The sequence below is a fragment of the Simochromis diagramma genome, unplaced genomic scaffold (assembly GCF_900408965.1).
Source record: "Simochromis diagramma unplaced genomic scaffold, fSimDia1.1 OVJJ01000313.1, whole genome shotgun sequence".
Taxonomy (NCBI): Eukaryota; Metazoa; Chordata; class Actinopteri; order Cichliformes; family Cichlidae; genus Simochromis; species Simochromis diagramma.
The window spans coordinates 1,731,111-1,754,154 of record NW_024387372.1 but is presented as its reverse complement, the minus strand read 5'-3'; the positions used below and the strand labels follow the sequence as shown (position 1 = coordinate 1,754,154).

The window sequence follows — 23,044 nt, the reverse complement described above, 5'->3', positions numbered from 1 at the left end:
TGGGAAAGAGGGCTTTTACCTATGCTGCCCCTTTTACATGGAACATGATGCAAAAAGACTGGAAGATAGCAGATCTTATTTCATTAAATGCTTTTAAGTCCAAATTGAGAGAGCCAGAGAAAAATGTTTTATAAAATGTAATTGTTATTTATAACATGTATGTAACTTTGTAATTTTAACATGTTGTCGCCTCTTGGCCAGGACTCCCTTGAAAAAGAGGTTTTTAATCTCAATGGGACTTTTCCTGGTAAAATAAAGGTTAAAGAAAGAAAGAAAAAAAGATAGTGGCGTAACTCGCTCGGCGTTGCCTCCCTGTCTTGGTGAATGTGTGTTCGCCTTCTGTCATCCAATGCTCCCACGCAGCTCGTAATTTAACTTTGAACGACCTGTTGATACCAATATCTAGTGGTTGGAGTTCTTTGGTTAATCCACCCGGAATGACGGCAAGCTCCGAATTAGTTTGCTTCACTTGGGTTTTGACAGCCTCGGTGAGATGGGCGCGCATGGAGTCGTAGATCAAAAGAGACGGAGATTTGTGGAAAAAGCCATCCGGTCTCTTGACATAAACTTCCCTCAGCCACTCGCTCATTTTCTCTTCGTCCATCCAGCCCTTTGAGTTAGCCTTGACGATGACGCCGGCCGGAAACTTTTCTTTTGGTAAAGTCTTCCTCTTGAAAATGACCATGGGTGGTAGTTTCTGGCCATTAGCTTGGCAGCCCAGAACTACAGTGAAGGATGACTTCTCGTTCCCTGTGGTGCGTATAGATACCGTACTGGTCCCTGTTTTCTCGACAGTACGGTTCACGGGGATGTCAAAGGTGAGGGGGACCTCGTCCATGTTAGTGATATGTTCTGGCCGGATCTTCTTTTCAGTGATCTTATTCTGGCAGTACGTGCGGAAAATGGCCAACTTTTCTTTGTAATCGTTTGGCAGTTGCTGTGAGACAGTAGTTCTTGTGCGGATTGAGAGATTATGCCTTTTCATAAAACGGAAGCACCAAGAATGTCCCCCTCGAAAGTCGTTGATCTGCATGTCACGTGCTACCGCTGTTGCCTTGAGTCGAATAGAGATTGTAGAGACACTTCTACCTACTGTTCTCTGTTCAATAACCCACTGTTCAATTTTGTCCTCTAACTGCGGCCATCGCGCCTTGTTCCCTCGGAAACTCCTTTTGGTCTTCTTTACTTGTTTTAGGTCTTTTTGCTTCCTCCACTTGCGCACCATGGACTCATTAATGCTGAATTGTCTGGCAGCTGCTCTATTTCCATTCTCTTCTGCATAACTAATTGCTCGAAGTTTAAAATCAGCTTCGTAAGCGTGTCTCTTCGCGGGTGCCATTTTGGAGTCGTTATACACACACAACACGGTAATGTTGTGTTGAAGCACAGTACGTATTACTCCGCGAGGCTCCTGGTAACGGTAACCGTAATGCTCCAAAAAGTGGCACTAAAAATCTTTTTTTGACAGATTTTTGAGCATAGTGTGCCACATAAAACTGGTTTGAGGTCAGTAAGCACAAACCAAAATTCATACATAAGGCGCACCAGATTATAAGGCGCACTGTCGATTTTTGTGAAGATTTAAGGATTTTACGTGCGCCTTATAGTGCGGTAAATACGGTATGTATACTCAGCCATTAACTTGGTCAGATATCACTTTTGGGATCTTGGTCACCTTCCTGACTCATGCTTGCTGGAGTATTTGATTCACTATAGTCTATAAGGATTCTTTTCATTTACTGGGAACAGACACTGTTTTATAAATGGGTTTAACCTTTTGCTCTCATCTACGGCTAGATTTTCCAGACTTGGTTCAAATAGTCAGATTAGCACAAGTGTGTTCACATCAACTCCCATACATGTCTCAAGGATAGTTAAACCACTGAGTATAAACAAGCAATAATTAAAAGCAATTGTCTGTTAAGGGCAGCACGGTGGTTAGCACTGTTGCCGCACAGCAAGAAGGTCCAGAGTTCAATTCCACCATCAGGCCGGGGTCTTTCTGTGTGGAGTTTGCATGTTCTCCCCGTGTTTGCGTGGGTTCCCTCCGGGTACTCCAGCTTCCTCCCACCGTCCAAAGATATGCCGTTAGTGGGGATAGGTTACTTGATTAGTCTAAATTGCCCATAGGTGTGAATGTGAGTGCAAATGGTTGTCTGTCTCTGTGTGTTAGCCCTGCAACAGACTGGCGACCTGTCCAGGGTGTACCCCGCCTCCTGCCTTATGACAGCTGGGATAGGCTCCAGCACCCCCGCGACCCTGAAAAGGATAAGCGGAAGCAAATGGATGGATGTCTAGCCTTTTTGGATATTTTCACACCTATTTTTGGGCAATTTCTTCTCCCATTATTCTTTTCAGAACCTCTTAAACTCTGTCAGCTTGTATGGGGAGCATCAGTGCACAGCCATTTTCAGATCCTTCTAGAATTTTCAGGCAGGTTCAAGTCTGAGCTCTGGCTGGGGCCCAGAGGGCACGCACGGAGTGGTCTCGATGCCACCCTTTGTTATCGTGGCTGTCTTAGGGTTGTTCTCCTGTTGAAAGATGAACTTTTGCTCTAGTCCAAGGTCCAAGGTGGTTCCAAACAGGATGCACCTGAGCTCAATTTTGAGTGTCATGAAAAAGACTGTTCAGTAACTCAGAGTTATTTAAAGGTGTATAGATATAAAGCAAGAAAAGACCCAGCACAAGGAGACCAACAAACACTGCATCTTATCCAGGTTCATGCATTTGTTACAAGCTATTACAATAGTTAATCAGTGCTAAGGTGTGTTTATTTCCTGTCTTTTTTCTTAGCCTGTCTAGCAGTTATGAAGCGCAGATGAAGAGTCTGCTGAGAATTGTTCGTATTTTCTGCCATGTGTTCCGCCTGGGACCTTCATCACCAAACACTGGCAATGACATGGGCTACAATGGAAACAAGACGCCACGCAGCCAAGTTTTTAAGGTAACACATCTGGTAGCGTACAAATACTTTTGTATTTCTTGTTGAAGAGAACAAAAGGAAAGTACAACTGCAAAGTTTTGTTCTTTTTAAAGGTAAAAGTTGGCAGTTAGTGCTAGAGTAGAATAGAATAGAATGCCAGGTGATTGCTGGGTCTTCTTTCTCTGAAACTAACTGAAAGTCTTCTTGGATGTGCGTTTGGATCACTGTCTTGCTGAAAGGTCCAGCCTCATTGAATCTCTTCATCCTGGTAGATGGCGGCAAATTTTGGTACATTTTCCCCATTTATTCTTCCTTCAGTTAGATAAAGCATGAGGGTGCCATATCCTGCCAAACAGCCCCACACCATGATGTTCCCACCTCCAAACCTCACTGTTGCTATGGTGTTTTGGGGTGATATGCAGTGCCTTTTGACCTCCAAACATGGGTCATCCAGAGAGTTCAATTTTGGTCTCATCTGACCAGACTATATTCTCCCAGTATGTCACAGGCTTGTCTAAATGTTGTTCAGCAAACCTTAAATGTGCTTTGAAACAACTGTACCTGCTGATTCCTCATCTTTCTGTAGCTCCCCACAAGTTGTCCTTGGCTCTTGGACAACTCTTCTCACTCTTCTTTTCACTCCTCTGTCTGAAATCTTGCAGGGGGTACCTGGTCATGGCCTGTTTATTGTGAAATGACGTTTGTTCCACTTAAAGATTATGGCCTCAGCAGTGCTCACTGGAACCGTCAATAGTTTATTATAAAATCTACTATAACCGATGCCATCAGTTCTGCAACAATAAGGTTGCAAAGGTCTTGAGAGATCTCGCTGGTTTAACCCATCATGAGATGCTTCTTGTATGACAACCTGATAATGAGACAACTTTTTATGGGCCATCAGTTGGGCTGAACCAGCTGATTATACCTAATTAGAGTAAAATCTACAGAGTCATCTTAATGTCGTTTCAGTCTCCGTCTCTTTCCTTTAACATGTAGTAGAGTTATAACGTTCATGGATTATGCACAGGTGGATAAATGTAATTTGGATCATTTCAGCGTTCTGTTAATTTGGTCTGAGCTAGCTGAAGTCTTGAATTAAGCTTTATAGAACCCGCAGGTAGGGGTGGGCGGTAGAAACGGTATACGGTAGAAACGATAGAAATTTAGAGATTTTGACTATACCGCTCTACCGCGATAGCGCATGTTGATGGTGTCATCAAGCTGCGCCTGTTTTGGTTGAAGGCATGGCAGCAGCTGCAAGCGAGGTCATCTGCAAATGATGCCGTAATAGCAAAGAGACAAAGCACTTTTGGAATATGGGGAAAGCTAAAAACTGCACTTCCTCCACTTCCGTACCATTGATTCATTAATGCTGAATCCTCTGGCAGCTGCTGTATTCCCATGTTGTTGCAGTATATTAATGACTAACCTCGTATTGTGGATGGATTATCTCAGTTGTTCTCCTGACTGAAGTTTGGTCCGTTTACAGCATCCTGCCATGCGATTGCATTTGTTCCTAACCATCGGGAACCCTCATGTTAACTTTTATCGAGTGGAAAAAAGTTAGCATTCATCCTCCAACTTCACTGTGCTAAGGTTATTATTGGGTTTATCTAAGTACAAACCCTGCTGGAACAATTTAGACAACCAACTGCAGCAGCAAAACAAGACACAAGACAGAGCTCTTTGTGTGTTCTCGCGCGAGGGAGGCCGACTGAGGTTAAGCGCTGTTCTTTTCACTTGAACCCTGTCAAACTCTCGGCCGGACTTCCCATAGCGCTCCTTTTATTGTGGTTACATGAGTATGCGTAGTTTCATCAATACGTGACATCTTAAACAGGCATTTGTGTGAACAGAGTATAGCCTGTCGTTGTGTGTGGGTCAAAATATGACCCTGTGAAACCTGCTCAGCCAGGCCTAACGATATTACACTATGCTGTCTGCAAAGGAATACACTCCATATATCACAAGACAAGATGCGACCTTCCCATGAACCTCAGATGTGTGTGAGGTAGGCCAGAACACCCTAAAGGAGTGAACATCCTCCCCTCACCCTGTACATGGCTTAACTTTAATAGTTCACCATATACAAGCACAGGCGAGCCCCTAAATGGCAAGAAGTAAACATCCTCACTAAATAAGGACACAGAACCTTTACATAGGATGTGCCTGCAGTTAAACACTATAACTAATTACCTCCCCCACACCCTAGATGTGTAGGGGAGGAACAGAAGAATATCTAAACATGCAGTTTAAGGCAAGGTTTACAAATTTAAGTACAATAATGGCAGCTATTATCAAAATCAACCTAACAGTTATGCTAACATAGCTGTGTCGCTAGCAGTCACGTAGCACATCATTATATAGCAGCTAGCCCAACTTCAGTAACCCTACAAACGTCACTGCTGTTTAGTTTTCCGTCTTCATTTATGTTGGAAGTGATAGCAGAGCTGTATGTTTGAATTTTTTCAGAAATCTCTCAGTCAGAACATGCTATATCATGTTTAGGTGGAAACTAGCGAGCTAACTTCCTGCTAACTTCTAACTCCGTTAAATTTAATAAATTATGTTTTCATGGATGCCTGGATGTTAAACTTAATTGTTACACCTGGTAAAGCAGCAATGCTGATTGTTTTATTAAAGATGAAAGAATTTAGACAGTTTTTAACTCTCAGTGATGCGGCAGTGTTCGTTTGACTTTGGGACCTGAAACAGACAGAGTTTAGGACCCAGATTCCTCCGCGAGGCTCCTGACTACGGTAGCCTTAACGCTCCGACAATTCATCAAGTGCTGCGGCTTCATAGCTTACCAAAGTTGTACTAAAACACTCAGATTTCTGAGCGCCGTGTACCACATAAAATTGGTTCGAGGTCAGTATGCACAACCAGAATTCATACATAAGGCGAACTGTCGATTTTTGAGAAAATTAAAGGATTTTAAGTGCACCTTATAGTGTGTCTGTGAAGGTTCTCAGTCATCCAGGTCATCGTAGTCAAAGGAGCTTGGAAAGAAAAGCGTCTGGACTTCTTTAAGTTACTTGAAGACGTTTCACCTCTCATCCGAGAAGCTTCTTCAGTTCTAAGGTCAAATGGTGGAGAGTCCCAGATATAAACCTAGTGGGAGTTTTCCCCCCACAGAGGGACAAAAGGACCCCCTGATGATCCTCTAATCGCCTGAGCCAAGGTGTGAAACTGGGTGTGGGTCCCAATCAGCCAGAGTTTCGGGTGAGTTCATTGTGAAACCTGGCCCCACCTTATCATGCAAATTCCTGAGATCAGATGGCCCAGGATATGAGTGGGCGTTAAGGCGTCTGGGAAGGGATCTCAAAACTGGATTATAGATGGCAGAGAGTTGGTGTCGTAAACCCCGCCTCTGTTCAAAGATGGTCGCTCACAGTGGACATAGATGCTTCTTTCACTCCTCTTTCAAACCATCTGTCCTCTCTGTCCAAAATGTGAACATTGGCATCCTCGAAAGAGTGACCTTTATCCTTAAGATGCAGATGGACTGCTGAGTCTTGTCCTGTGGAGGTGGCTCTTCTATGTTGTGCCATGCGCTTGTGAAGTGGCTGTTTGGTCTCTCCAATGTAGAGGTCTGGGCATTCCTCGCTGCACTGTACAGCAAACACCACATTGTTAAGTCTTTCGGGTGAACCAGTTTTTGTCTGAGCATGTTGCTGGGTCTGAAATGCACCGGGATGTCATGCTTGGAGAAAACTCTCCTGAGTTTTTCTGATACACCGGCTACATAGGGGATGACAATGTTGTTGCATCTGTCTTTCTTATCCTCCCTCGATGGTGTCTGGTCTTCTTTTCTGTGCTGATTGGGACCCACACCCAGTTTCACACCTTGGCTCAGGTGATTAGAGGATCATCAGGGGGTCCTTTTGTCCCTCTGTGGGGGGATACTCCCACTAGGTTTATATCTGGGACTCTCCACCATTTGACCTTAGAACTGAAGAAGCTTCTCGGATGAGAGGTGAAACGTCTTCAAGTAACTTAAAGAAGTCCAGACGCTTTTCTTTACAAGCTCCTTTGACCACCTTATAGTGTGTAAAATACGTTATACAGAGGAAAAGAATATATCACGATATATATCGTTACCGCACAAGCTTCAAATTATACCGCAATATGGATTTTAGGCCATATCGCCCAGCCCTACTTGCAGGCATCCTCTGTTTCCCTCCTCAAGCCTCTTGTCCCTTGTCTGTCACCCTGCAGCCTCTGGAGCTACTATGGCACTCCCTGGATGAGTGGCTGGTGCTCATCTCTACAGAGCTGGAAAGGAATAGGAAGAACCCATCTTCCTCCTCCAGCAGCGATATAGCCTCTCTGCTTCTGAAACAGCGTGAGTCAGAACATGATGGGTCCACGCCAAAGCTTCCCTCCTTGCTGGATCATCAGATTGTCATCGAATCAGAGGCATATGCTGACGGGGAGGACGTCATCTCCATGACAGCCAGTCGACTCAGTGCTGTTATCCAGGCTTTCTACATGTGTTGCTCCTGTCAGATGCCCCAAGGGTATGAGCTCTGCATCCCTCTGTCAGATCCAATGGTAGTAAACATCAGATGGCATCATTTCAATTCAATTCAATTCAATTTTATTTATATAGCGCCAAATCACAACATAAGTCGCCTCAAGGCGCTTCATAGATACAGAGAAAAACCCAACAATCATATGACCCCCTATGAGCAAGCACTTTGGCAACAGTGGGAAGGAAAAACTCCCTTTTAACAGGAAGAAACCTCCGGCAGAACCAGGCTCAGGGAGGGGCGGGGCCATCTGCTGACATAGAGACTGTTAAATATCAGTTTTAATCAAATAGACCTACAGCTATACAATCCAGAGTGTTCAGTTTTCTTCTTATCATTCATCATTAGTTATTACTGTGGTAGTTCTGTTACAATACTACTGCTACATCCAACTACTGCTAATGCTGCTAATGTGTAATGATCAAATGTTTTCAAATGGGAAAGAGAACTGAGCTTGAAACTGTCGGGAAGTGACTGGAAATCTCCAAACAGCTCTAAAAGATGAAGATACTTTAATCAGGAAACAATCTAATCAGTTTTGTTATTACTTCACATGTAAAAAGTAAACACCTGGAGACCATACGGATACCAAATTCCAATCATATTAATGGTTGTATATAAATCTGCAATCATTCTGGGATAAAGTTCTCTTAATTTTCAAGGACATATTTGGTTGTGATATCCCTGCAAAACCCAGAATGATGTTTTTTACCCAACCTAAAGATATACATCGCTTCAGAATTTTACTATTGTAAGTAACAAAGCCGTAATGAGGATAAATGTGATCCTCCGAGGACAGATCATGGCTGTATAGATCAGAAGAAATACACTCCATGGAAAAACTGACTGATTCTTTAAGGACTGAAGCAGGCACCCATAGCAAACTATGAACCAAATATCTATCTGTAAGTCAAAACACAGGTCAAAACTTTAGATTGTGAGGAAACCCTTCAGCCATCAGGCTGTGGTTCCTCTGTGAAACCAGCTCCCAGATTGAATTCAGAAGACATAGCTCCCCCAAACCTTCCTTTTTAAAACGAAATGAAATATTTCACATTCATGTCAGGTCAGACTGACTGATCTGAGGCAGATTCCACTGGAAGCAGCCATGCTTCACCCCATTTGCTCCCACACTATTAGTGGACATTTATGGATTAGATCTATAAAGATGCTTAATTAACAAGGAAATGTGGACTGTTATTGACATGAAGTGAGCTGTTGCCCTTTTCAGTTTGCTCTGTCTTTTCTCTGGTTTCTGTTTCTCGTACCTTCTGACCTCTCTCTGTTTCCACACCCAGAATGACATCACCCCGCTTCATTGAGTTTGTCTGCAACAATGATGATGTGCTCAAGTGTTTCGTTATCAGGTGAGTCAACATGGCTCTTTAACATAAGCATTAGAAAGTATGAATTGATCCAGAAACGTATTTTCTCTGAATTGATTTCCACTCTCATTTCCTTGTTCTCTCATTTTTCCCCTTATATTTCCGTCTGGACCTCCTCCTTAGAAATCCAAAGATCATCTTTAACCACTTCCACTTTCTCCTTGAATGTCCAGAGCTGATGTCACGCTTCATGCATATCATTAAAGGCCAGGTAAGACATAATCGAATAAATATATGACTACCTATTATGTACAAGAGAGAAAGAGAGCTGCCTGGAAAGATAAAGGCAGCCATCCTTAGCCCCACTTCTGCCTACAGAGACAGTGGTACAGCTCAGTGTCTGTAAACAGCTTAAATAATTTTGATGAGCTAATAAAACCACCCTTTATTTCTGCTGAATAGTTTCTCTTCCTTCCTATAGTGTGTCCTATAGTGTCCCTAAGAATAAGTACAGCAGTACTAGTATTCAAAAGATTTGTCTTTGAAACATTCATCCGACTTCCCACGGTGCAAACCTGCAGACCTGCATCTCTTCTTCTATATCAGCTCTGATTTTTATTTTCTCCATGGCAAAGCCCCAGAGTTCTCGGTCAGGTGGTAACACTTCCTGACATTTTTTAGTTCATTATCACCAGTATTTTGTGATTCTCACCCCATTGACGACCCTACCACCCATTGTTGATCCCACATTTATTAATTAATCTATAAGTTATCCATCCACCTTCTTCTGCTTATCTGAGGCTGGGTATTAGGGGCAGCAGCAGAGGCATTCATGCCTCTACAACATACAAACAAGACAGCCCTACAACATCCAGAGCCTTCAGGGATTCAGGGCAATCCTCCCACAGGGGCTCTGCCACCAACAAGTTGTTTAACTGCCTCAGTGACCTCGCCCCCTGTGATAGACGAGTCATCCTTCTCATCCACAGACTCTGCTTCCTCTACAGGAATGTGTCAGTGGGATTAAGGAGATCCTCAAAGTATTCCTTCTACTGCCCGACAATATCCTCAGTTGAAGTCAGCAGCGCTCCACCCACACTACACACATTGCAGTCAGAGCACCACCTTTACCTCCTCAGTCGCTTAAAGGTTTGCCACAAACTCATTAAGGAAGTTCAAAAACCTTTTTCCATGGCCTCTCTGAACTCTTCCCACACCCGGGTTTTGCTTCAGCCACCATCTGGTTCGGGGTTACCACCATCACAGGCACCAACCACCTTGCAGCTGCAGCTCAGTGCAACAGCTTCAGCAATGCTGAGGATGGGCCGTTTGGACTCAGTGTCCCCAGTCTCCCTCAGAATGCTGACGAAGCTCTGTGAACGAGCTCGTGGGCCTCTTCCATGTGTTCCCAGCACACCCTCACTATACGTTTAGGTGTCCCTGGTCTGTCCAGCGCCCTCCCCCACTACTGACCCACCTCACCACAAGGTGGCGATCAGTTGACAGCTCAGCCCCTCTCTGCACCTGAGTGTCCCAAACATACAGCCGCAGATCTGTTGATACGATTACAACCTCGATTGCAACCTTGGGTGTCCTGGTGCCACATGCACTTATGGACACCCCTGTGTTCTAACATGGTGTTTGTTATAGACAAACTGTCGTTTGAGAACACCGCTCGGGTTCAGATCTAGCAGGCCATTCCTCCCACTCACCCCCTCTCCAGTTCTCTGTTGCTAATATGAGCGTTTAAGTCTCCCAGTAAGATACAGATTCCCCAGGTGCAGCACCCTCAAGCACCCTAACGAGGGGGTTCAAGAAGACCGGGTACTCTGAACTGTTTGGTCTATAAGCACAGACAACAGTCAGGACCCGTTCCCTGACCCAAAGGCACAGGGAACAAACCCACTTGTCCACTGGGCAAAACCCTAACATACAGGCAGCAAGCCGAGGGGATACTAAAGATACCCACCCTTGCCCATCACCTCTCACCAAAGGCAACTCTGGGGATCAGTCCACCAGGGTCTCCACCCTTGGCTGCTGCACACATTGTAGCCTACCCCTACTGCACCCCCTGCGGGTGGTGGACCTACAGGTGGATGGGCCCATGCCCTTTTTCAGGCTATGCCCAGCGAAGCCCCATGAGCTAAGGCCTGGCCACCAGTTGCCCGTCCTCAGGCACCCTCCCCATGCCCTGCTCCTGGAAGGCTCCCTGGTAACCCTATCCTGGGCAGGACGAACTGTTCCCTACGTTTTTCTCTCATAGAGGTCTTTTGAATCACTCACTCCAGTGCACAAAGCAAAGTCCATAAAGACATGGATGAGCAGGTTTGTTTGTTTGTAAGAACTTGACTGGTCGCACAGAGTCCTAACCTCAACCCCATAGAACAGCTTTGTGATTAGTTACAGCAGAGGCTGTGAGCCAGGCCTACTCTCTGAGTCTCCTGACTTCATTAGCGTACCATCATTAGGCTTAGAAGACTCTGTCAAAACTTGTTGACAACAGATCCTTTAAGGCGCTTGAAAAAGAAGAAGAAAATGATCTTTGTAGCCAGCCTGCTTGTTATTCTGATATAAATGAAACAATAAAAGTTGAATGACAGATAACTCGTGGTTAAAGTCAGTACTAAGCAAACTGCTTTCTGCACAGAAGCCGTTTCAAAGTTGGATCAATGTGATATTATTTAGAAAAACACTGACAATTTTGTTTTCTTTAGCCAAATAACTTTATTTTACCATGCTGCTTATTTTGAAGAGTCCGTCTTCACATTTGACTTTTTGTACCTGACTTTTTTTGTATCAGACTGCTATTCGTATTCAAACCTGCAGCCAATTTAGAACTACCACTAAACCTAAAGTGGACTTCTGTGATCTGTGGGAGGAAGCTGGAGAACCTTGAGAGAACACACTCAGACCAAGGGGAGGATGTACAAACTCCAACAGAAAGGTCCCGCCCAGCCGATGGATTTAAACCTTATTTATCTTGTAGTCCTGTGAGACTTTGAGTGACCCCATGTCATTTCATGATCAAGTGTTCCTTTCACGGCGAGAACACTTGTCTTAAGAAAAGTTTTTTCAGCTTCATTAATTTTTAATGGCTGTTCTGAATTGTATTAATTATCCTATCTTTAGTATTTATATTTGAGCTGCAGCATGAAAGTCCATGGATCATAGCTCACCTGGGAGTAGGTCCTTGTTTTAATTACAGGCTTCCTTATTCCTCTCTCAGTGCACTCTATCTTTCACTCCTCAGTGCTTGGAGAATAAAGGCATATATTATGGAAATGGCCTTGTCTCTGAATTACAGATGAGCGTTTCAGCACAAAACACTTCCTGAGGAATCAACTCGGATTGAAAAATTCCCCAACCTTAAAATTGAAAACACAGCCAAGTGATAATTAGTTTGAGAAAGTGCTGTGCAGTGTGAAATAAAGTCTTGTCTTCCTGTCAGCCCTTTAAGGATCGGTGTGAGTGGTTCTACGAGCATCTGTTGGCCGGCCAGCCAGATTCTGACATGGTTCATCGTCCAGTCAATGAGAATGATGTGCTGCTCATCCACAGAGGTACAGACACACTTAAGCTGCTCGTGTCCAGTCGCTGATGTCATTTGCAGGGTTATGGATACGGAATGAGATTGTGAATGTGGCCATGTGAGAGCTGTTGGCAAGTTGAAGGTGTTGTATGGTGTAAAACCTAAAGTAACATGATAAAAGGTAACAAAGTATCTAATAAACTCTGTCTACTAGTGTCCTAACACAGAAACAAACGTGGAAACATACAGCAGGTCTGCCCAAAGCAGTTGGGCCATTGAAGGTTCAAAATACCATTGGTCAAACAAACTGGTCCAAAATGTGCACCAGCTGAATGGGAAATGACAAGAAGACCCTTGGTCATGAATAACATTCAACCGTCATAGAACCGAAGATCTGTATGAAAACGTTTGTTCTACAAAATATAAATTGTATTTCCCCATATCACCATCAGATTCCATATTTAGGAGTAGCTGTGAGATGGTTTCAAAGTCCACCAATGAAAAACTCAAACAAGGCATTGCTGTTCGTTTCCATGGCGAGGAGGGTATGGTGAGTTGTCTGCAGTTCAGCTGTTAACAGTATAAACAGTAGTATTGTAGTTTGTATTAAAGACGCAGAGTACTGTGTGTGTGTGTGTGTGTGTGTGTGTGTGTTTCAGGGCCAAGGTGTAGTTCGGGAGTGGTTTGACATTCTATCCAATGAGATCATCAACCCAGACTACGCTCTGTTCACTCAGTCAGCTGATGGTACGTGACATTTTTCCTTTAAATCACAAGAGTTCAGGTGTACAGAGTGATCCACAGAATGATCTCATGCCATGTTTGTGTGACCACTGCTTGCTATTAAGATCATTTTGTACTGACGTGCTTGACAAGATGAGGCACAGTTTAGTCGCACTTAGGAACTAGCATGGCTCCCCAATCCTAGCTCAACGGCGACTGCCTCTGTAGAATCATAATTTACAAATTTGTGGGAGGAAAATGCACGACTGCTTCCCAAGTTAATCTAAAAAATGCATTAAGTCATGAAAGTCATGCTGTGCAAGAGCACTGTGTTAAAGAGAGAGAGGAGAGAATAAATGCCAGAGAGATGAGATTAGATAAGAAGAACTTTATTTATCCCGAGGGAAATTCTTTTGTCATACACATGCTCAGTGCAGCAAGAGAGACAGAGGAGCAGAGGAATAAGATATACAATATATACAATAAGAATACTAGTATACAGTAATATACAGTAGGATAGTGCAAAATATAATATGAAATAACTGTAACGAAGAAACAATATAACTGTACCTGAAAAATAAATAGCTTAGCTATCAGTGCAGGTGATTCTAAAAGTGACATAGTATTGTGCAAATGGATAAAAGATGAAACAACATTCAATGAAAAACTGTTGGTGATATTGCACGGTCTGAATGGGAACAGAATAGCTTTGTTATTAATCCTCAGGAGTTGTACAGTTTTATTGCCACCGGCACAAAGGATTTCCTGTGGCGGTCAGTTCTGCATTTCGGGGCAATGAGTCTTCTGCTGCGTGTGCTCCGATGGTCCATCATGGAGGCGTGCATGTGGTGGGCGGGGTTGTCCGTGATACAAAGACGCTTTTTTAGCATTCTCCTCTCAGACACCTCCTCTAGGTTCTCCAGTCTGACACCCAGGACAGAACCAGCCTGTTTAACCAGCTTGTTCAGCCTGTTGGCATCGGCTGTCTTCACCCCACTGCCCCAGCACACAGCTGCAAAGAACACAGCGCTCTCCACCACAGAGTGATAAACATGGTCAGCATTTTCCTACAAACATTAAAGGATCTGAGCCGCCTCAGCAGGAAAAGCCGACTCTGCCCTTTTTTAAAGACAGCATTGGTGTTCTTGGTCCAGTCCAGTTTACAGTGTTTACCCCAGGTACTGGTAGTCCTCCACGATCTCCACATCAGCCCCTCTGACGGTGACAGGGGTAGGAGGAGACGCCAGCTTCCTAAAGTCCATGATCAGTTCCTTTGTCTTTGTGATGTTAAGTTGTAGATGGTTAAGCTCACACCACTCGACAAAGCTGTCCACCACACTCCTGCACTCCTCCTCCTGTCCGTCTGATACAGCCCACAATGGCTGAGTCATCAGAGAGTTTCTGCAGATGACATGACTGTGACTTGTACCTGAAGTCAGACGTGTAGAGGGTGAAGAGGAAGGGTGATAGGACCGTCCCCTGCGGCGCCCCCGTGCTGCTCAGGATGTTATCTGAGTGGCAGCCCTTCAGCCGAACATGCTGTGGTCGACTTGTTAAATAGTCCGTGATCCAACCTACCAGTGGGGCGTCCACCTGCATTTCTGTGAGCTTATTCCCCAGCAGTGATGGTCTGATCGTGTTAAAAGCACTAGAGAAGTCAAAGAACATGACCCTCACAGTGCTCCCAACAATGTCCAGGTGAGAATAAGCCTGGTCCAGCAGGTAGATGGTGGCATCCTCCACACGATGCGGGTTGATAAGCAAACTGCAGGGGGTCCAGCCAAGGCTCCACCAGCAGACGCAAGTGTCTCAGGATGAGTCACTCTAAGACGCTGAAACAAACAAAGTGTACTTACACACACACACCTGTTTATCACAAATTGTGTCTATGATCCACAGGTACAACGTTTCAACCCAACAGCAACTCATCAGTGAACCCAGACCATCTGAACTACTTTCGATTCGCAGGTCAGATTCTGGGTCTCGCTCTGTACCACCGGCAGCTGGTCAACATCTACTTCACACGCTCATTCTACAAACACATACTCGGTAAGAAACTTTGGTTGCTAATACCTGATGTTAATTACCTTTAAATAATAAAGTTTGAGTTTTGCACCAAACACCAGACTGATGAGAAAGTCCCTTCAATGTTTCTCCAGGATCTGTGGAAAAATTAGACTGTAAGTGATAATATCCAGAAACAGTTTAATATGTCCCATGCCTTTAATTTAATGTATTGACAAAAATATTAGCTCATCTGCCTTAACGTGCATATGAACCTGAGTGGCATCCCATTTGTAATCCATAGGATTTCACATACAGTCGGTTCACTCTTTGCAGTTATAACAGCTTCAACTCTTGGGAAGGCTTTCCATGAGGTCTATGGGAATTTTTGATCCAGAAGCATATTTGTAAGGTCACACACAGATGTTAGATGAGCAGGCCTGGCTCGCAGTCTCCGCTCCAACGTATCCCAAAGGTGTTCTGTCAGGTCGAGGTCAGGACTCTGTGGATTGGCCTGTGTAGACCAGTCAAGTTATTCCACACCAAACTCGCTTATCCTTACATATATACCTGTGCATCCTTTGATAGGAAGAATGTGTTGAGGCGATCTGTCTTCCTGGGCAGAGATATGTTAGAAGAAGCTGAGATTGCCTTGCTGCCCTGGGTTTGGTCACCCATCTCTTGGATCTCCAGCTTGTGACCCAGCACCCCTGGGTCAGAAGCTTGCTCTTAAAATGGGTTGAACAGAAGTGCCTCATTTCTTTCATGCCAACTGGGACTGCTGGTAGAAGCTTCTTTGCTGGTGGAAGGCTCTTGCCACCACACAGGTTGTGTTTTCCCCTTTAAATATCTTAGGCCGCTGGCCATGGGACTACTAGCTTGGCAACTAGGTATTCAGACCTCATACAAGTTGGTGTCTACTGGGGGTGCAACTTCTGCCCCATTTGGTGATCTGCACTGCTCTGCAGGGAACGTGGAGTCCTCCTCCTCCTCCATGTTCCCTAGGTTGATGAGGTTGGAGTTGGCATCACTCTCTGTGTCCTTGCCACCCAGCTCAGTCATGTTTTGATCCAGGAGGACCTCAAATGTTAGGAGAGTGGGGGGGATCTTTCTCAATCATGTCTGCCCAGCTCGTGGTGGCTCGTAGATGATGCGTATCACCTGCAGCAGTAGCAGCTGGCAAGCAGGCACCCTGACAGTTAGTCCCTGCTACTCTCAACCTCCATTCCAAGACCTTCTGTGGCATCTCAGCACAGTGGGGGCAGCCTCGAGGGTCCGCCAGAGAAGCCTGGCCATGTTTAGTGCCATTACAAATGTACACAGGTGAGTGTCCCTGCTCTTAATCGGGGCACCACATAATGGACAGGTGGGATGACGCCTCTTTGGCCTTCAGTCTGACCAGCGTGGGTAGGAGCCGTAGTCATGGTAACAGAAAGGGGTGAAACTAAGCTACACCAGGGTTGCTTGTTTGTAGCAAGCACTAGCAGCTGGGGTTAAGGCCGAGCTAGTTGCTGTGAGAATCAACATGTCATGGCACGTTAGCTGAGTTCTACTAGCCAGCTCAGAAGAGACGTAAGATTTGCACATACATGGTACGGATCGGGTTTCCGGTACGGATCGGGTAGTGACAAATCTAATGCTAGCCAAACCCTAGAATCAGCTAACCATCTAATGTGGTGTGACACTAGCATGGTTTGTGGCCTACTAACAAGCTGATGCTAGCTAGACACTAAAAAGGCTTGCCATAATGCGTTAGCCCAAGTTACACAAACGTTGGGTACGCTGCTAACTAAAACCAGGAAACTGCTGGAACAGCTTTCTTCGATGTGATTGCTGTTCTACAGAATGTAACTATGAGTTCATTTCTTTTGAGGACATATTAAGCACAGCTAACACGTCTGGTTGGCCATGCTAGAATGATGGGGCGGAGCCCTGACCACATCTCGACAGATCTGTCATGGACACACGATGTCACTGGAGCTGATCATGCCAAGGTCATTCCCATAGTGAAACATCGAGCAAAAGAACCAGTGCAAGGCCATGGGCACACTGATTCGTGTGGGGAGTGATGCCTGTAGGCTCCGATCCAACAAATAAGGTACTGTTTTAATGCTGGTTCTGATGCAAAGGTGTCAGAATACACAGTGAATCACTTTTTGTTGCACATGGGGCTGCATGGCTGCAGACCAGTCAGGGTTGTTCCTGCTGAGCCGTGTCTACCGCTAAAAATGCTAATAATGGCCACATGAGCATCATAACTGGAGCAATGGAAGAAAGTGGCTTAATCCGATGAATCATGTTTTCTTTTACGTCGCCCACCTGAGGGAACATCTGGTGTCAGAATGCACTATGGGAAAACAGCAAGCCAGCAGAGGCAGTGTGATGCCTCAGGCGATGTACCATCTACACAACCACTGGTGCAGACCATGCACACCCTGATTGTCGGGCCCTCTTTCAGCAGGATGAGGAGCACAATGAGGATGAGGTGTTGACATGGCGTCCAAATTCCCCATATTTTATAGTGTAATATGACTTTTTTTTAAATGTCAGATTATATCACCTCCTTGGCTCCAGTGTTTTTGTTTCTAGTGCTACGTTGTGTGGTGACGTCTTGTCTTGTGCGTTTCACAGGTATCCCTGTGAATTACCAGGACGTGTCTTCTATCGATCCAGAGTATGCTAAGAATCTGCAGTGGATCTTGGACAATGACATCAGCGATCTGGGCCTGGAGCTCACCTTCTCAGTAGAGACTGATGTGTTCGGGGCGATGGAGGAAGTGCCACTAAAACCTGGAGGGACCAGCATCCTGGTCACCCAGGACAACAAGGTCAGTCACCACAAATACAGTCTGACGTGTCCCAGTGTCAGTGGAATGCAGGAACTTATTTGGTTGGTGAAGGGATGAAGCATAACACTGTATGTCAGCTATATGTGCCTCAGTGTTTCCTGTTGCTGTTGCTTAAAGCAGAGTGCTAAAAATGACATGTATGTATAAACTCTGTCTTTTCCATTTCTGTCAGTCGGCATCTCTTCAGGTTTGGTGTCTTTGTGTGCCTCTTCTGTTAGGCCGAGTATGTGCAGCTAGTGACAGAGCTGAGGATGACTCGAGCCATCCAGCCTCAGATCAATGCATTCCTGCAGGGATTCCACACCTTCATCCCCGCCTCGCTCATTCAGCTCTTTGACGAATATGAACTGGTTAGTCCTCCTCCTCAAGTTACTCTTCTTGTTAGTTTTATCCTTGTTCTTTCCTTACTGGCACCACATTCAGACCTCAACACCATGAGGTTTTAGGCTGCTTGGTTTAACAGCATTAAATCCACCATCCAGCGTGTGTGTTTGGTAAAATGGCCATAGTCACACATACTCACACTGCAGTGTGTGAGTATTAGGGCCGCCACAAGCGATTGTTTTGATAGTCGACTTGTCACCAATTATTTTTGTAATTAGTCGACCAATCAGATCATCATCCATTGGAGGTACAGCGTACAGCTTATTGCACCAGCAGCATCTGCTCTTATATAACTATCATTAGCTTACAGCTTTAAGTGTTTCAGGTATGTGCTAACTAACAATAAAGACAAGATGATAGTTTGTTAAATTTTAATGAAATTTGCAGATTGTTTCGGTGAAGTTTAATAAACTCCTTGCTATCTAAAATATAACAGGACACCGGAGTAAATTCTGGAGCATCTCACACTTCTGATGATCAGCTGTCTGCTTGACGTTTATTCAGCTGTGTAAAAACTATAACTTTAATCTCAGCCAAACCGATTTACTCAGGAACAAATAAAAGACTGAAAAAAGCCAAACAATAACATTTTAAGTTATCTAAGTGACTCATATATCATGTTTAACCTGAGTAGCAAAAGACGGCGGTGGGTTTGAAGACGATTTGCCGGGAGTCCGGTGTTCTCACGGCTCTAGTGACCCTTGACCTCCCGGCTAGCTATCGAGCTAGTGGGTAACAGACGTCTCCGAAAACGTCGGAGCGCTTTTGAAAATATGTGGTGTCTTGATAAACTGAGCAGATATTTGAAGTTTACACAGCTACATTCTCCATGAAAATATGTTAAACGTTTATTTTGTGACCCAGAAAGAATAATAAGAGTAATATTAAAACTAACTAGCTGCCGCCATTGTTGGAAACTGAGCTGGGCCGCGCTAAGAATTCTGGGATAGGTTGGGCCACGAAGTATACACCCGACCCATCCTTCAAATCTGGGGAAATGAAGGCCTAATGAAGACTATTAAATCAGTCGTCGACGATTTTGATAGTCAACGTAATCGTGACTAGTAGACTAATCGTGGCAGCCCTAGTGAGCATGTGTGAGTGTATTGCTCAACCAACCACTGAACTGTGGGAGGAGCTCTGTGCTCTCCTGTTGTGTCTGTCTCAGTTAGTATCTTTTCTTTTCTCTCTGTGTGCACGTTGCTGCGTCGCTGCGTGTACGTGCACACATACAGGAGCTCCTACTATCAGGGATGCCCGAGATTGATGTGCAGGACTGGTGTAGGAACACTGAGTACACCAGTGGATATGACACTCAGGAGCCAGTCATCCAGGTGGGCCCCTCTGCTACCACACAAGAACCAAATCCTTGAACACAAGACCTGAGTCAACCAGAGACACCTTCACATTTTTATTGAGTACTTTGTAAAGAATTGCAAAAGAACTCAATAATGCAAAACTATAAAAAATAACTTTTGAAATTCCTGAAAAACACTGAGTCTGTGCCTGTGACTGCACTTTAAACCGAGTGTTTCCTAATTTTGACCAGAGAATCTCTTCACCTGCTCTGATTTCCTCTCACATTAAAATTTTACTCTACAATACGTGAAGCTGACATGGAGTTTACACATCGCTTTAATTTGTCACGCTCTGCTTAATTTTGAACACAGCACTGATTATAGGGAAACGTTTACTTCATGGCTCTGTAGGAAAAGACAGAGTGAAGTTCGTCATTGTCAGTAATATGAGGATGTCCTTTAGCTGCCAGCTAATTAGCTTTCCTCCCCCCTAGTGGTTCTGGGACGTGGTGACGGGCCTGACCCAGGAGGAGAGGGTTCTCTTGCTTCAGTTTGTCACGGGAAGGTTTGTCAGCTCGATTCCTTCTACAGTTTTTTTTTAAATATAGAAACGTGTAAATGCCTTTTAAAGGGAATGGTGCTAATATAATCCTCGTCCAGTTCCAGGGTTCCTCATGGAGGATTTGCCTACCTGATGGGTGGGAGCGGTTTACAGAAATTCACTATTGCTGCAGTCCCGTACACCTCCAACCTGCTGCCTACCTCGAGTACCTGGTAATTAGAAACAGATCTCTTTTTTCCATCCTGCTATCATTTTCTAATTCCCCCTTCATTTTCCAATAGAGAGAAATTACATATAAATATAATAAATACTGGGAAAAGTACATAAAATCATTTCTTTCTTAGAAAGTTTCAAACCAAGCATACAGGTAATTAATATAGCTGCAGTTGTTTTGGTAAAGAATGAGCTGTTCCCCTGCTGTGTTGGTCATGGCGCCTTTACCCCCTCCACAGTATCAACATGCTGAAACTTCCAGAATACCCAAGCATGGAGGTCCTGAGGGACCGCCTGCTGGTGGCTTTGCACTGTGGGAGCTATGGCTATACCATGGCCTGAGCAGTGTCTGCAGGTTTGACCGTCTCCAGCCTCCACCTCCTTCCTCCTCCACAGACGACCCTTTTGCAGTCAGCTGCTTCTTGTGCTGGATAAACAGGGAAAATCCTTAAACAGATCCAGATCTCCCTTCACGCCTGTGCCAGGATTTCATTTTTCAGCTTTCATTGGAGACACAGCAGAGACTGACAGGACTGCAGAGGGAGAACCTGCAGCATGTGGTCGCCTCCTCATCCCACTGAGCTAAACCAGCACCCAGCATTTCATTTTTAGGTGATTTATGCAAATCATGTATTTAAATGGACTGTTTTTCATGCAGATATTTATTTAGGATTAAAACATTATTTAGAAGATACATTTTGTACTGAAAACACATACCAACACACATTGTGTTGAGATTATATATCAAAGTGCATCATAAACATTATCACATGAACGGTACAATATATGGAATCACGTTTTGTTTTTGTGCCGTCTCAGGCCTTCATCGTTCGTTTACTCTTTGGGCCAGTATTGTGTAACTGTTTGATACCTGGGCCAATAACAGTGAACGGTTTTTGATACCTTTGGTTTTATAATTAAATGACCAAAAATAGTCGTAATCGTTTGCCATTTATTTCTTAGATGACTCAGTAAGCCAACACAGCAACCAACTGCACAAAGTATCAAAAACCCAACCTGAGCAACGAAACGTAAAGTTTGAAACATGGAACAAGTCTGTAAACATGTAGACTCCATGTCCTCTTACAGGCGGCGCCTCCTTTGACAGATTTGTCCTACGTTGTCATGGCGCCGCTAAAACTGTATTCAATAAGATTTTGTCATTTAAACCTTCTTTTAGGCTCCTCCCTGAAAGCTGAAACCAAAGTCAGCTGGATGGGTGATGAAACGTTTCCCCCGCTGAAAGCACTGATGATGATGAAGAGAATCCACGTTTTGAAAGCAGGACTCTTTTTCAGTTTTTGTTATTGTTGATACAACACTGCGTTAAAAGAGATGGGCATCGTGCCATTAATGTATCAGCTTGCTGTATTTTTCCTCTTTGTAAAGGGAGCATATAAATAATGTAGAGATCATTTAATCTGTCATATTTTTTCAATTCCAAGCCTGAAATGTGTTTTTATATAGATACTGGTGTTGCTGGTGTGTATTGATATTTTTGCTGATGTTTGTCTTTGAGATTTTATCTAATAACACTCGGACATGTTGCCATTAAGCAGCAGAGGCAAACGTTTGTACTTGGGTTTTTTTTTAAAAGGGGCGGGGTTACCAGCAGGTTGTTTGCCTGGACAGGTGTAAATGGCCACGACATGAGCTCTGCACTCCGGTCATCAGTTTAGACCAACAGGTAACTACTGTTTAAATCCCATAAACAGTGTTCATGTTAGCAGCTCCTCTACCAGGACCTGCACCGTCACATTAGTGCCACCTACTGAAGCTCAAGAGGTAGGAAATATCAACCATTAGCATTTTTTTAAATAGGTGACTGATTTTATTTTTTAAAGCCAAGAACCAATAGAAGCTGGTTTTTAATCATAAATTAAGAATTTAGGCAGTACTGTAAAATATACATCATGCTGAGAATAAGTACAAATATTTCTGCAGGATTGAAGCGTCCAAACATCAGCGTCCTCCATCGGTGGAAGAAGTTTGAACAAGAAAGAAAACTCTTAGTTGGGCAGGTATACTTGTTTGTGTGTCCTTTCTACTGAAGCGTTGTCTAATATTCACACAATCACTTCTCTGCACTGTGTGTGATGTGAAGATTTCATGCATTTTTGAGTGAGGCTGTAACAACTTTCCAAATAATATTCTAGGAAAATACTTTGGGCATGCAGTTTTGAAAGGAGAGGGGAAACAGCATATTAAAGTACATGCAGTTTTTGGTGCAGCTTTCACACTACCCAGATCCCAGTGCGAACATCTGCAGGATGTGCTACAACCAGACCCATCCACAAAGGCACCAACATCCCTGTTACCAGAACCCAGAGGTACCTTATCCAGGCCCAGGCGACAGGCTGAAACATCGTGACAGCTGATAGTAGGAAAAATATTAAGATCATTGAAATAAAGCTACTGCTTAATGCAACAAGAGCTCGAGCTCTTTAACGAGAAGGCAAGTTTGCAGTTTATTGATGAAGACATACTATCACTAATGATTAGTCCTGTTGGTCTGTTGTGTCTCAGGCCAGCTGTTTACAGCCAGTGTCTTTATAAATTAAAATAACCTTTATGTGCATGTGGTTGTTTTATTCACGCAGGACCAAACAGTCGCCTCAAGAAACAATACTTTTAAGACCCAACAATCAAAGGTTTGTCTGGTCATCTGAGACGTTTACCTGTTGGATGAGTTCAATAGC

General features: G+C 44.2%; 1 protein-coding gene across 12 annotated transcripts in view; it reads left to right on the top strand.

The window, feature by feature from the left end:
* The window catches only part of hace1 (HECT domain and ankyrin repeat containing E3 ubiquitin protein ligase 1), a 32,328-nt gene that overhangs the window by 8,463 nt on the left and 821 nt on the right, over positions 1-23,044 (top strand). Inside the window, exons 11-26 of one of the 12 annotated variants that reach the window (XM_040008445.1) lie at positions 2,794-2,944; positions 7,145-7,446; positions 8,757-8,825; positions 8,967-9,054; positions 12,232-12,343; positions 12,765-12,862; positions 12,972-13,059; positions 14,935-15,084; positions 17,671-17,867; positions 18,107-18,238; positions 19,508-19,606; positions 20,065-20,135; positions 20,231-20,344; positions 20,585-20,957; positions 21,943-22,032; positions 22,290-22,729. In XM_040008445.1, the coding sequence (XP_039864379.1) occupies positions 2,794-2,944; positions 7,145-7,446; positions 8,757-8,825; positions 8,967-9,054; positions 12,232-12,343; positions 12,765-12,862; positions 12,972-13,059; positions 14,935-15,084; positions 17,671-17,867; positions 18,107-18,238; positions 19,508-19,606; positions 20,065-20,135; positions 20,231-20,344; positions 20,585-20,687 (1,774 nt within the window). In that variant the 3' untranslated portion in view covers positions 20,688-20,957; positions 21,943-22,032; positions 22,290-22,729. Of the gene's footprint in view, positions 1-2,793; positions 2,945-7,144; positions 7,447-8,756; positions 8,826-8,966; positions 9,055-12,231; positions 12,344-12,764; positions 12,863-12,971; positions 13,060-14,934; positions 15,085-17,670; positions 17,868-18,106; positions 18,239-19,507; positions 19,607-20,064; positions 20,136-20,230; positions 20,345-20,584; positions 22,997-23,044 lie in introns of those variants that run through there. The other 11 variants (XM_040008440.1, XM_040008439.1, XM_040008438.1 and 8 more) reach the window with 11 other exon arrangements.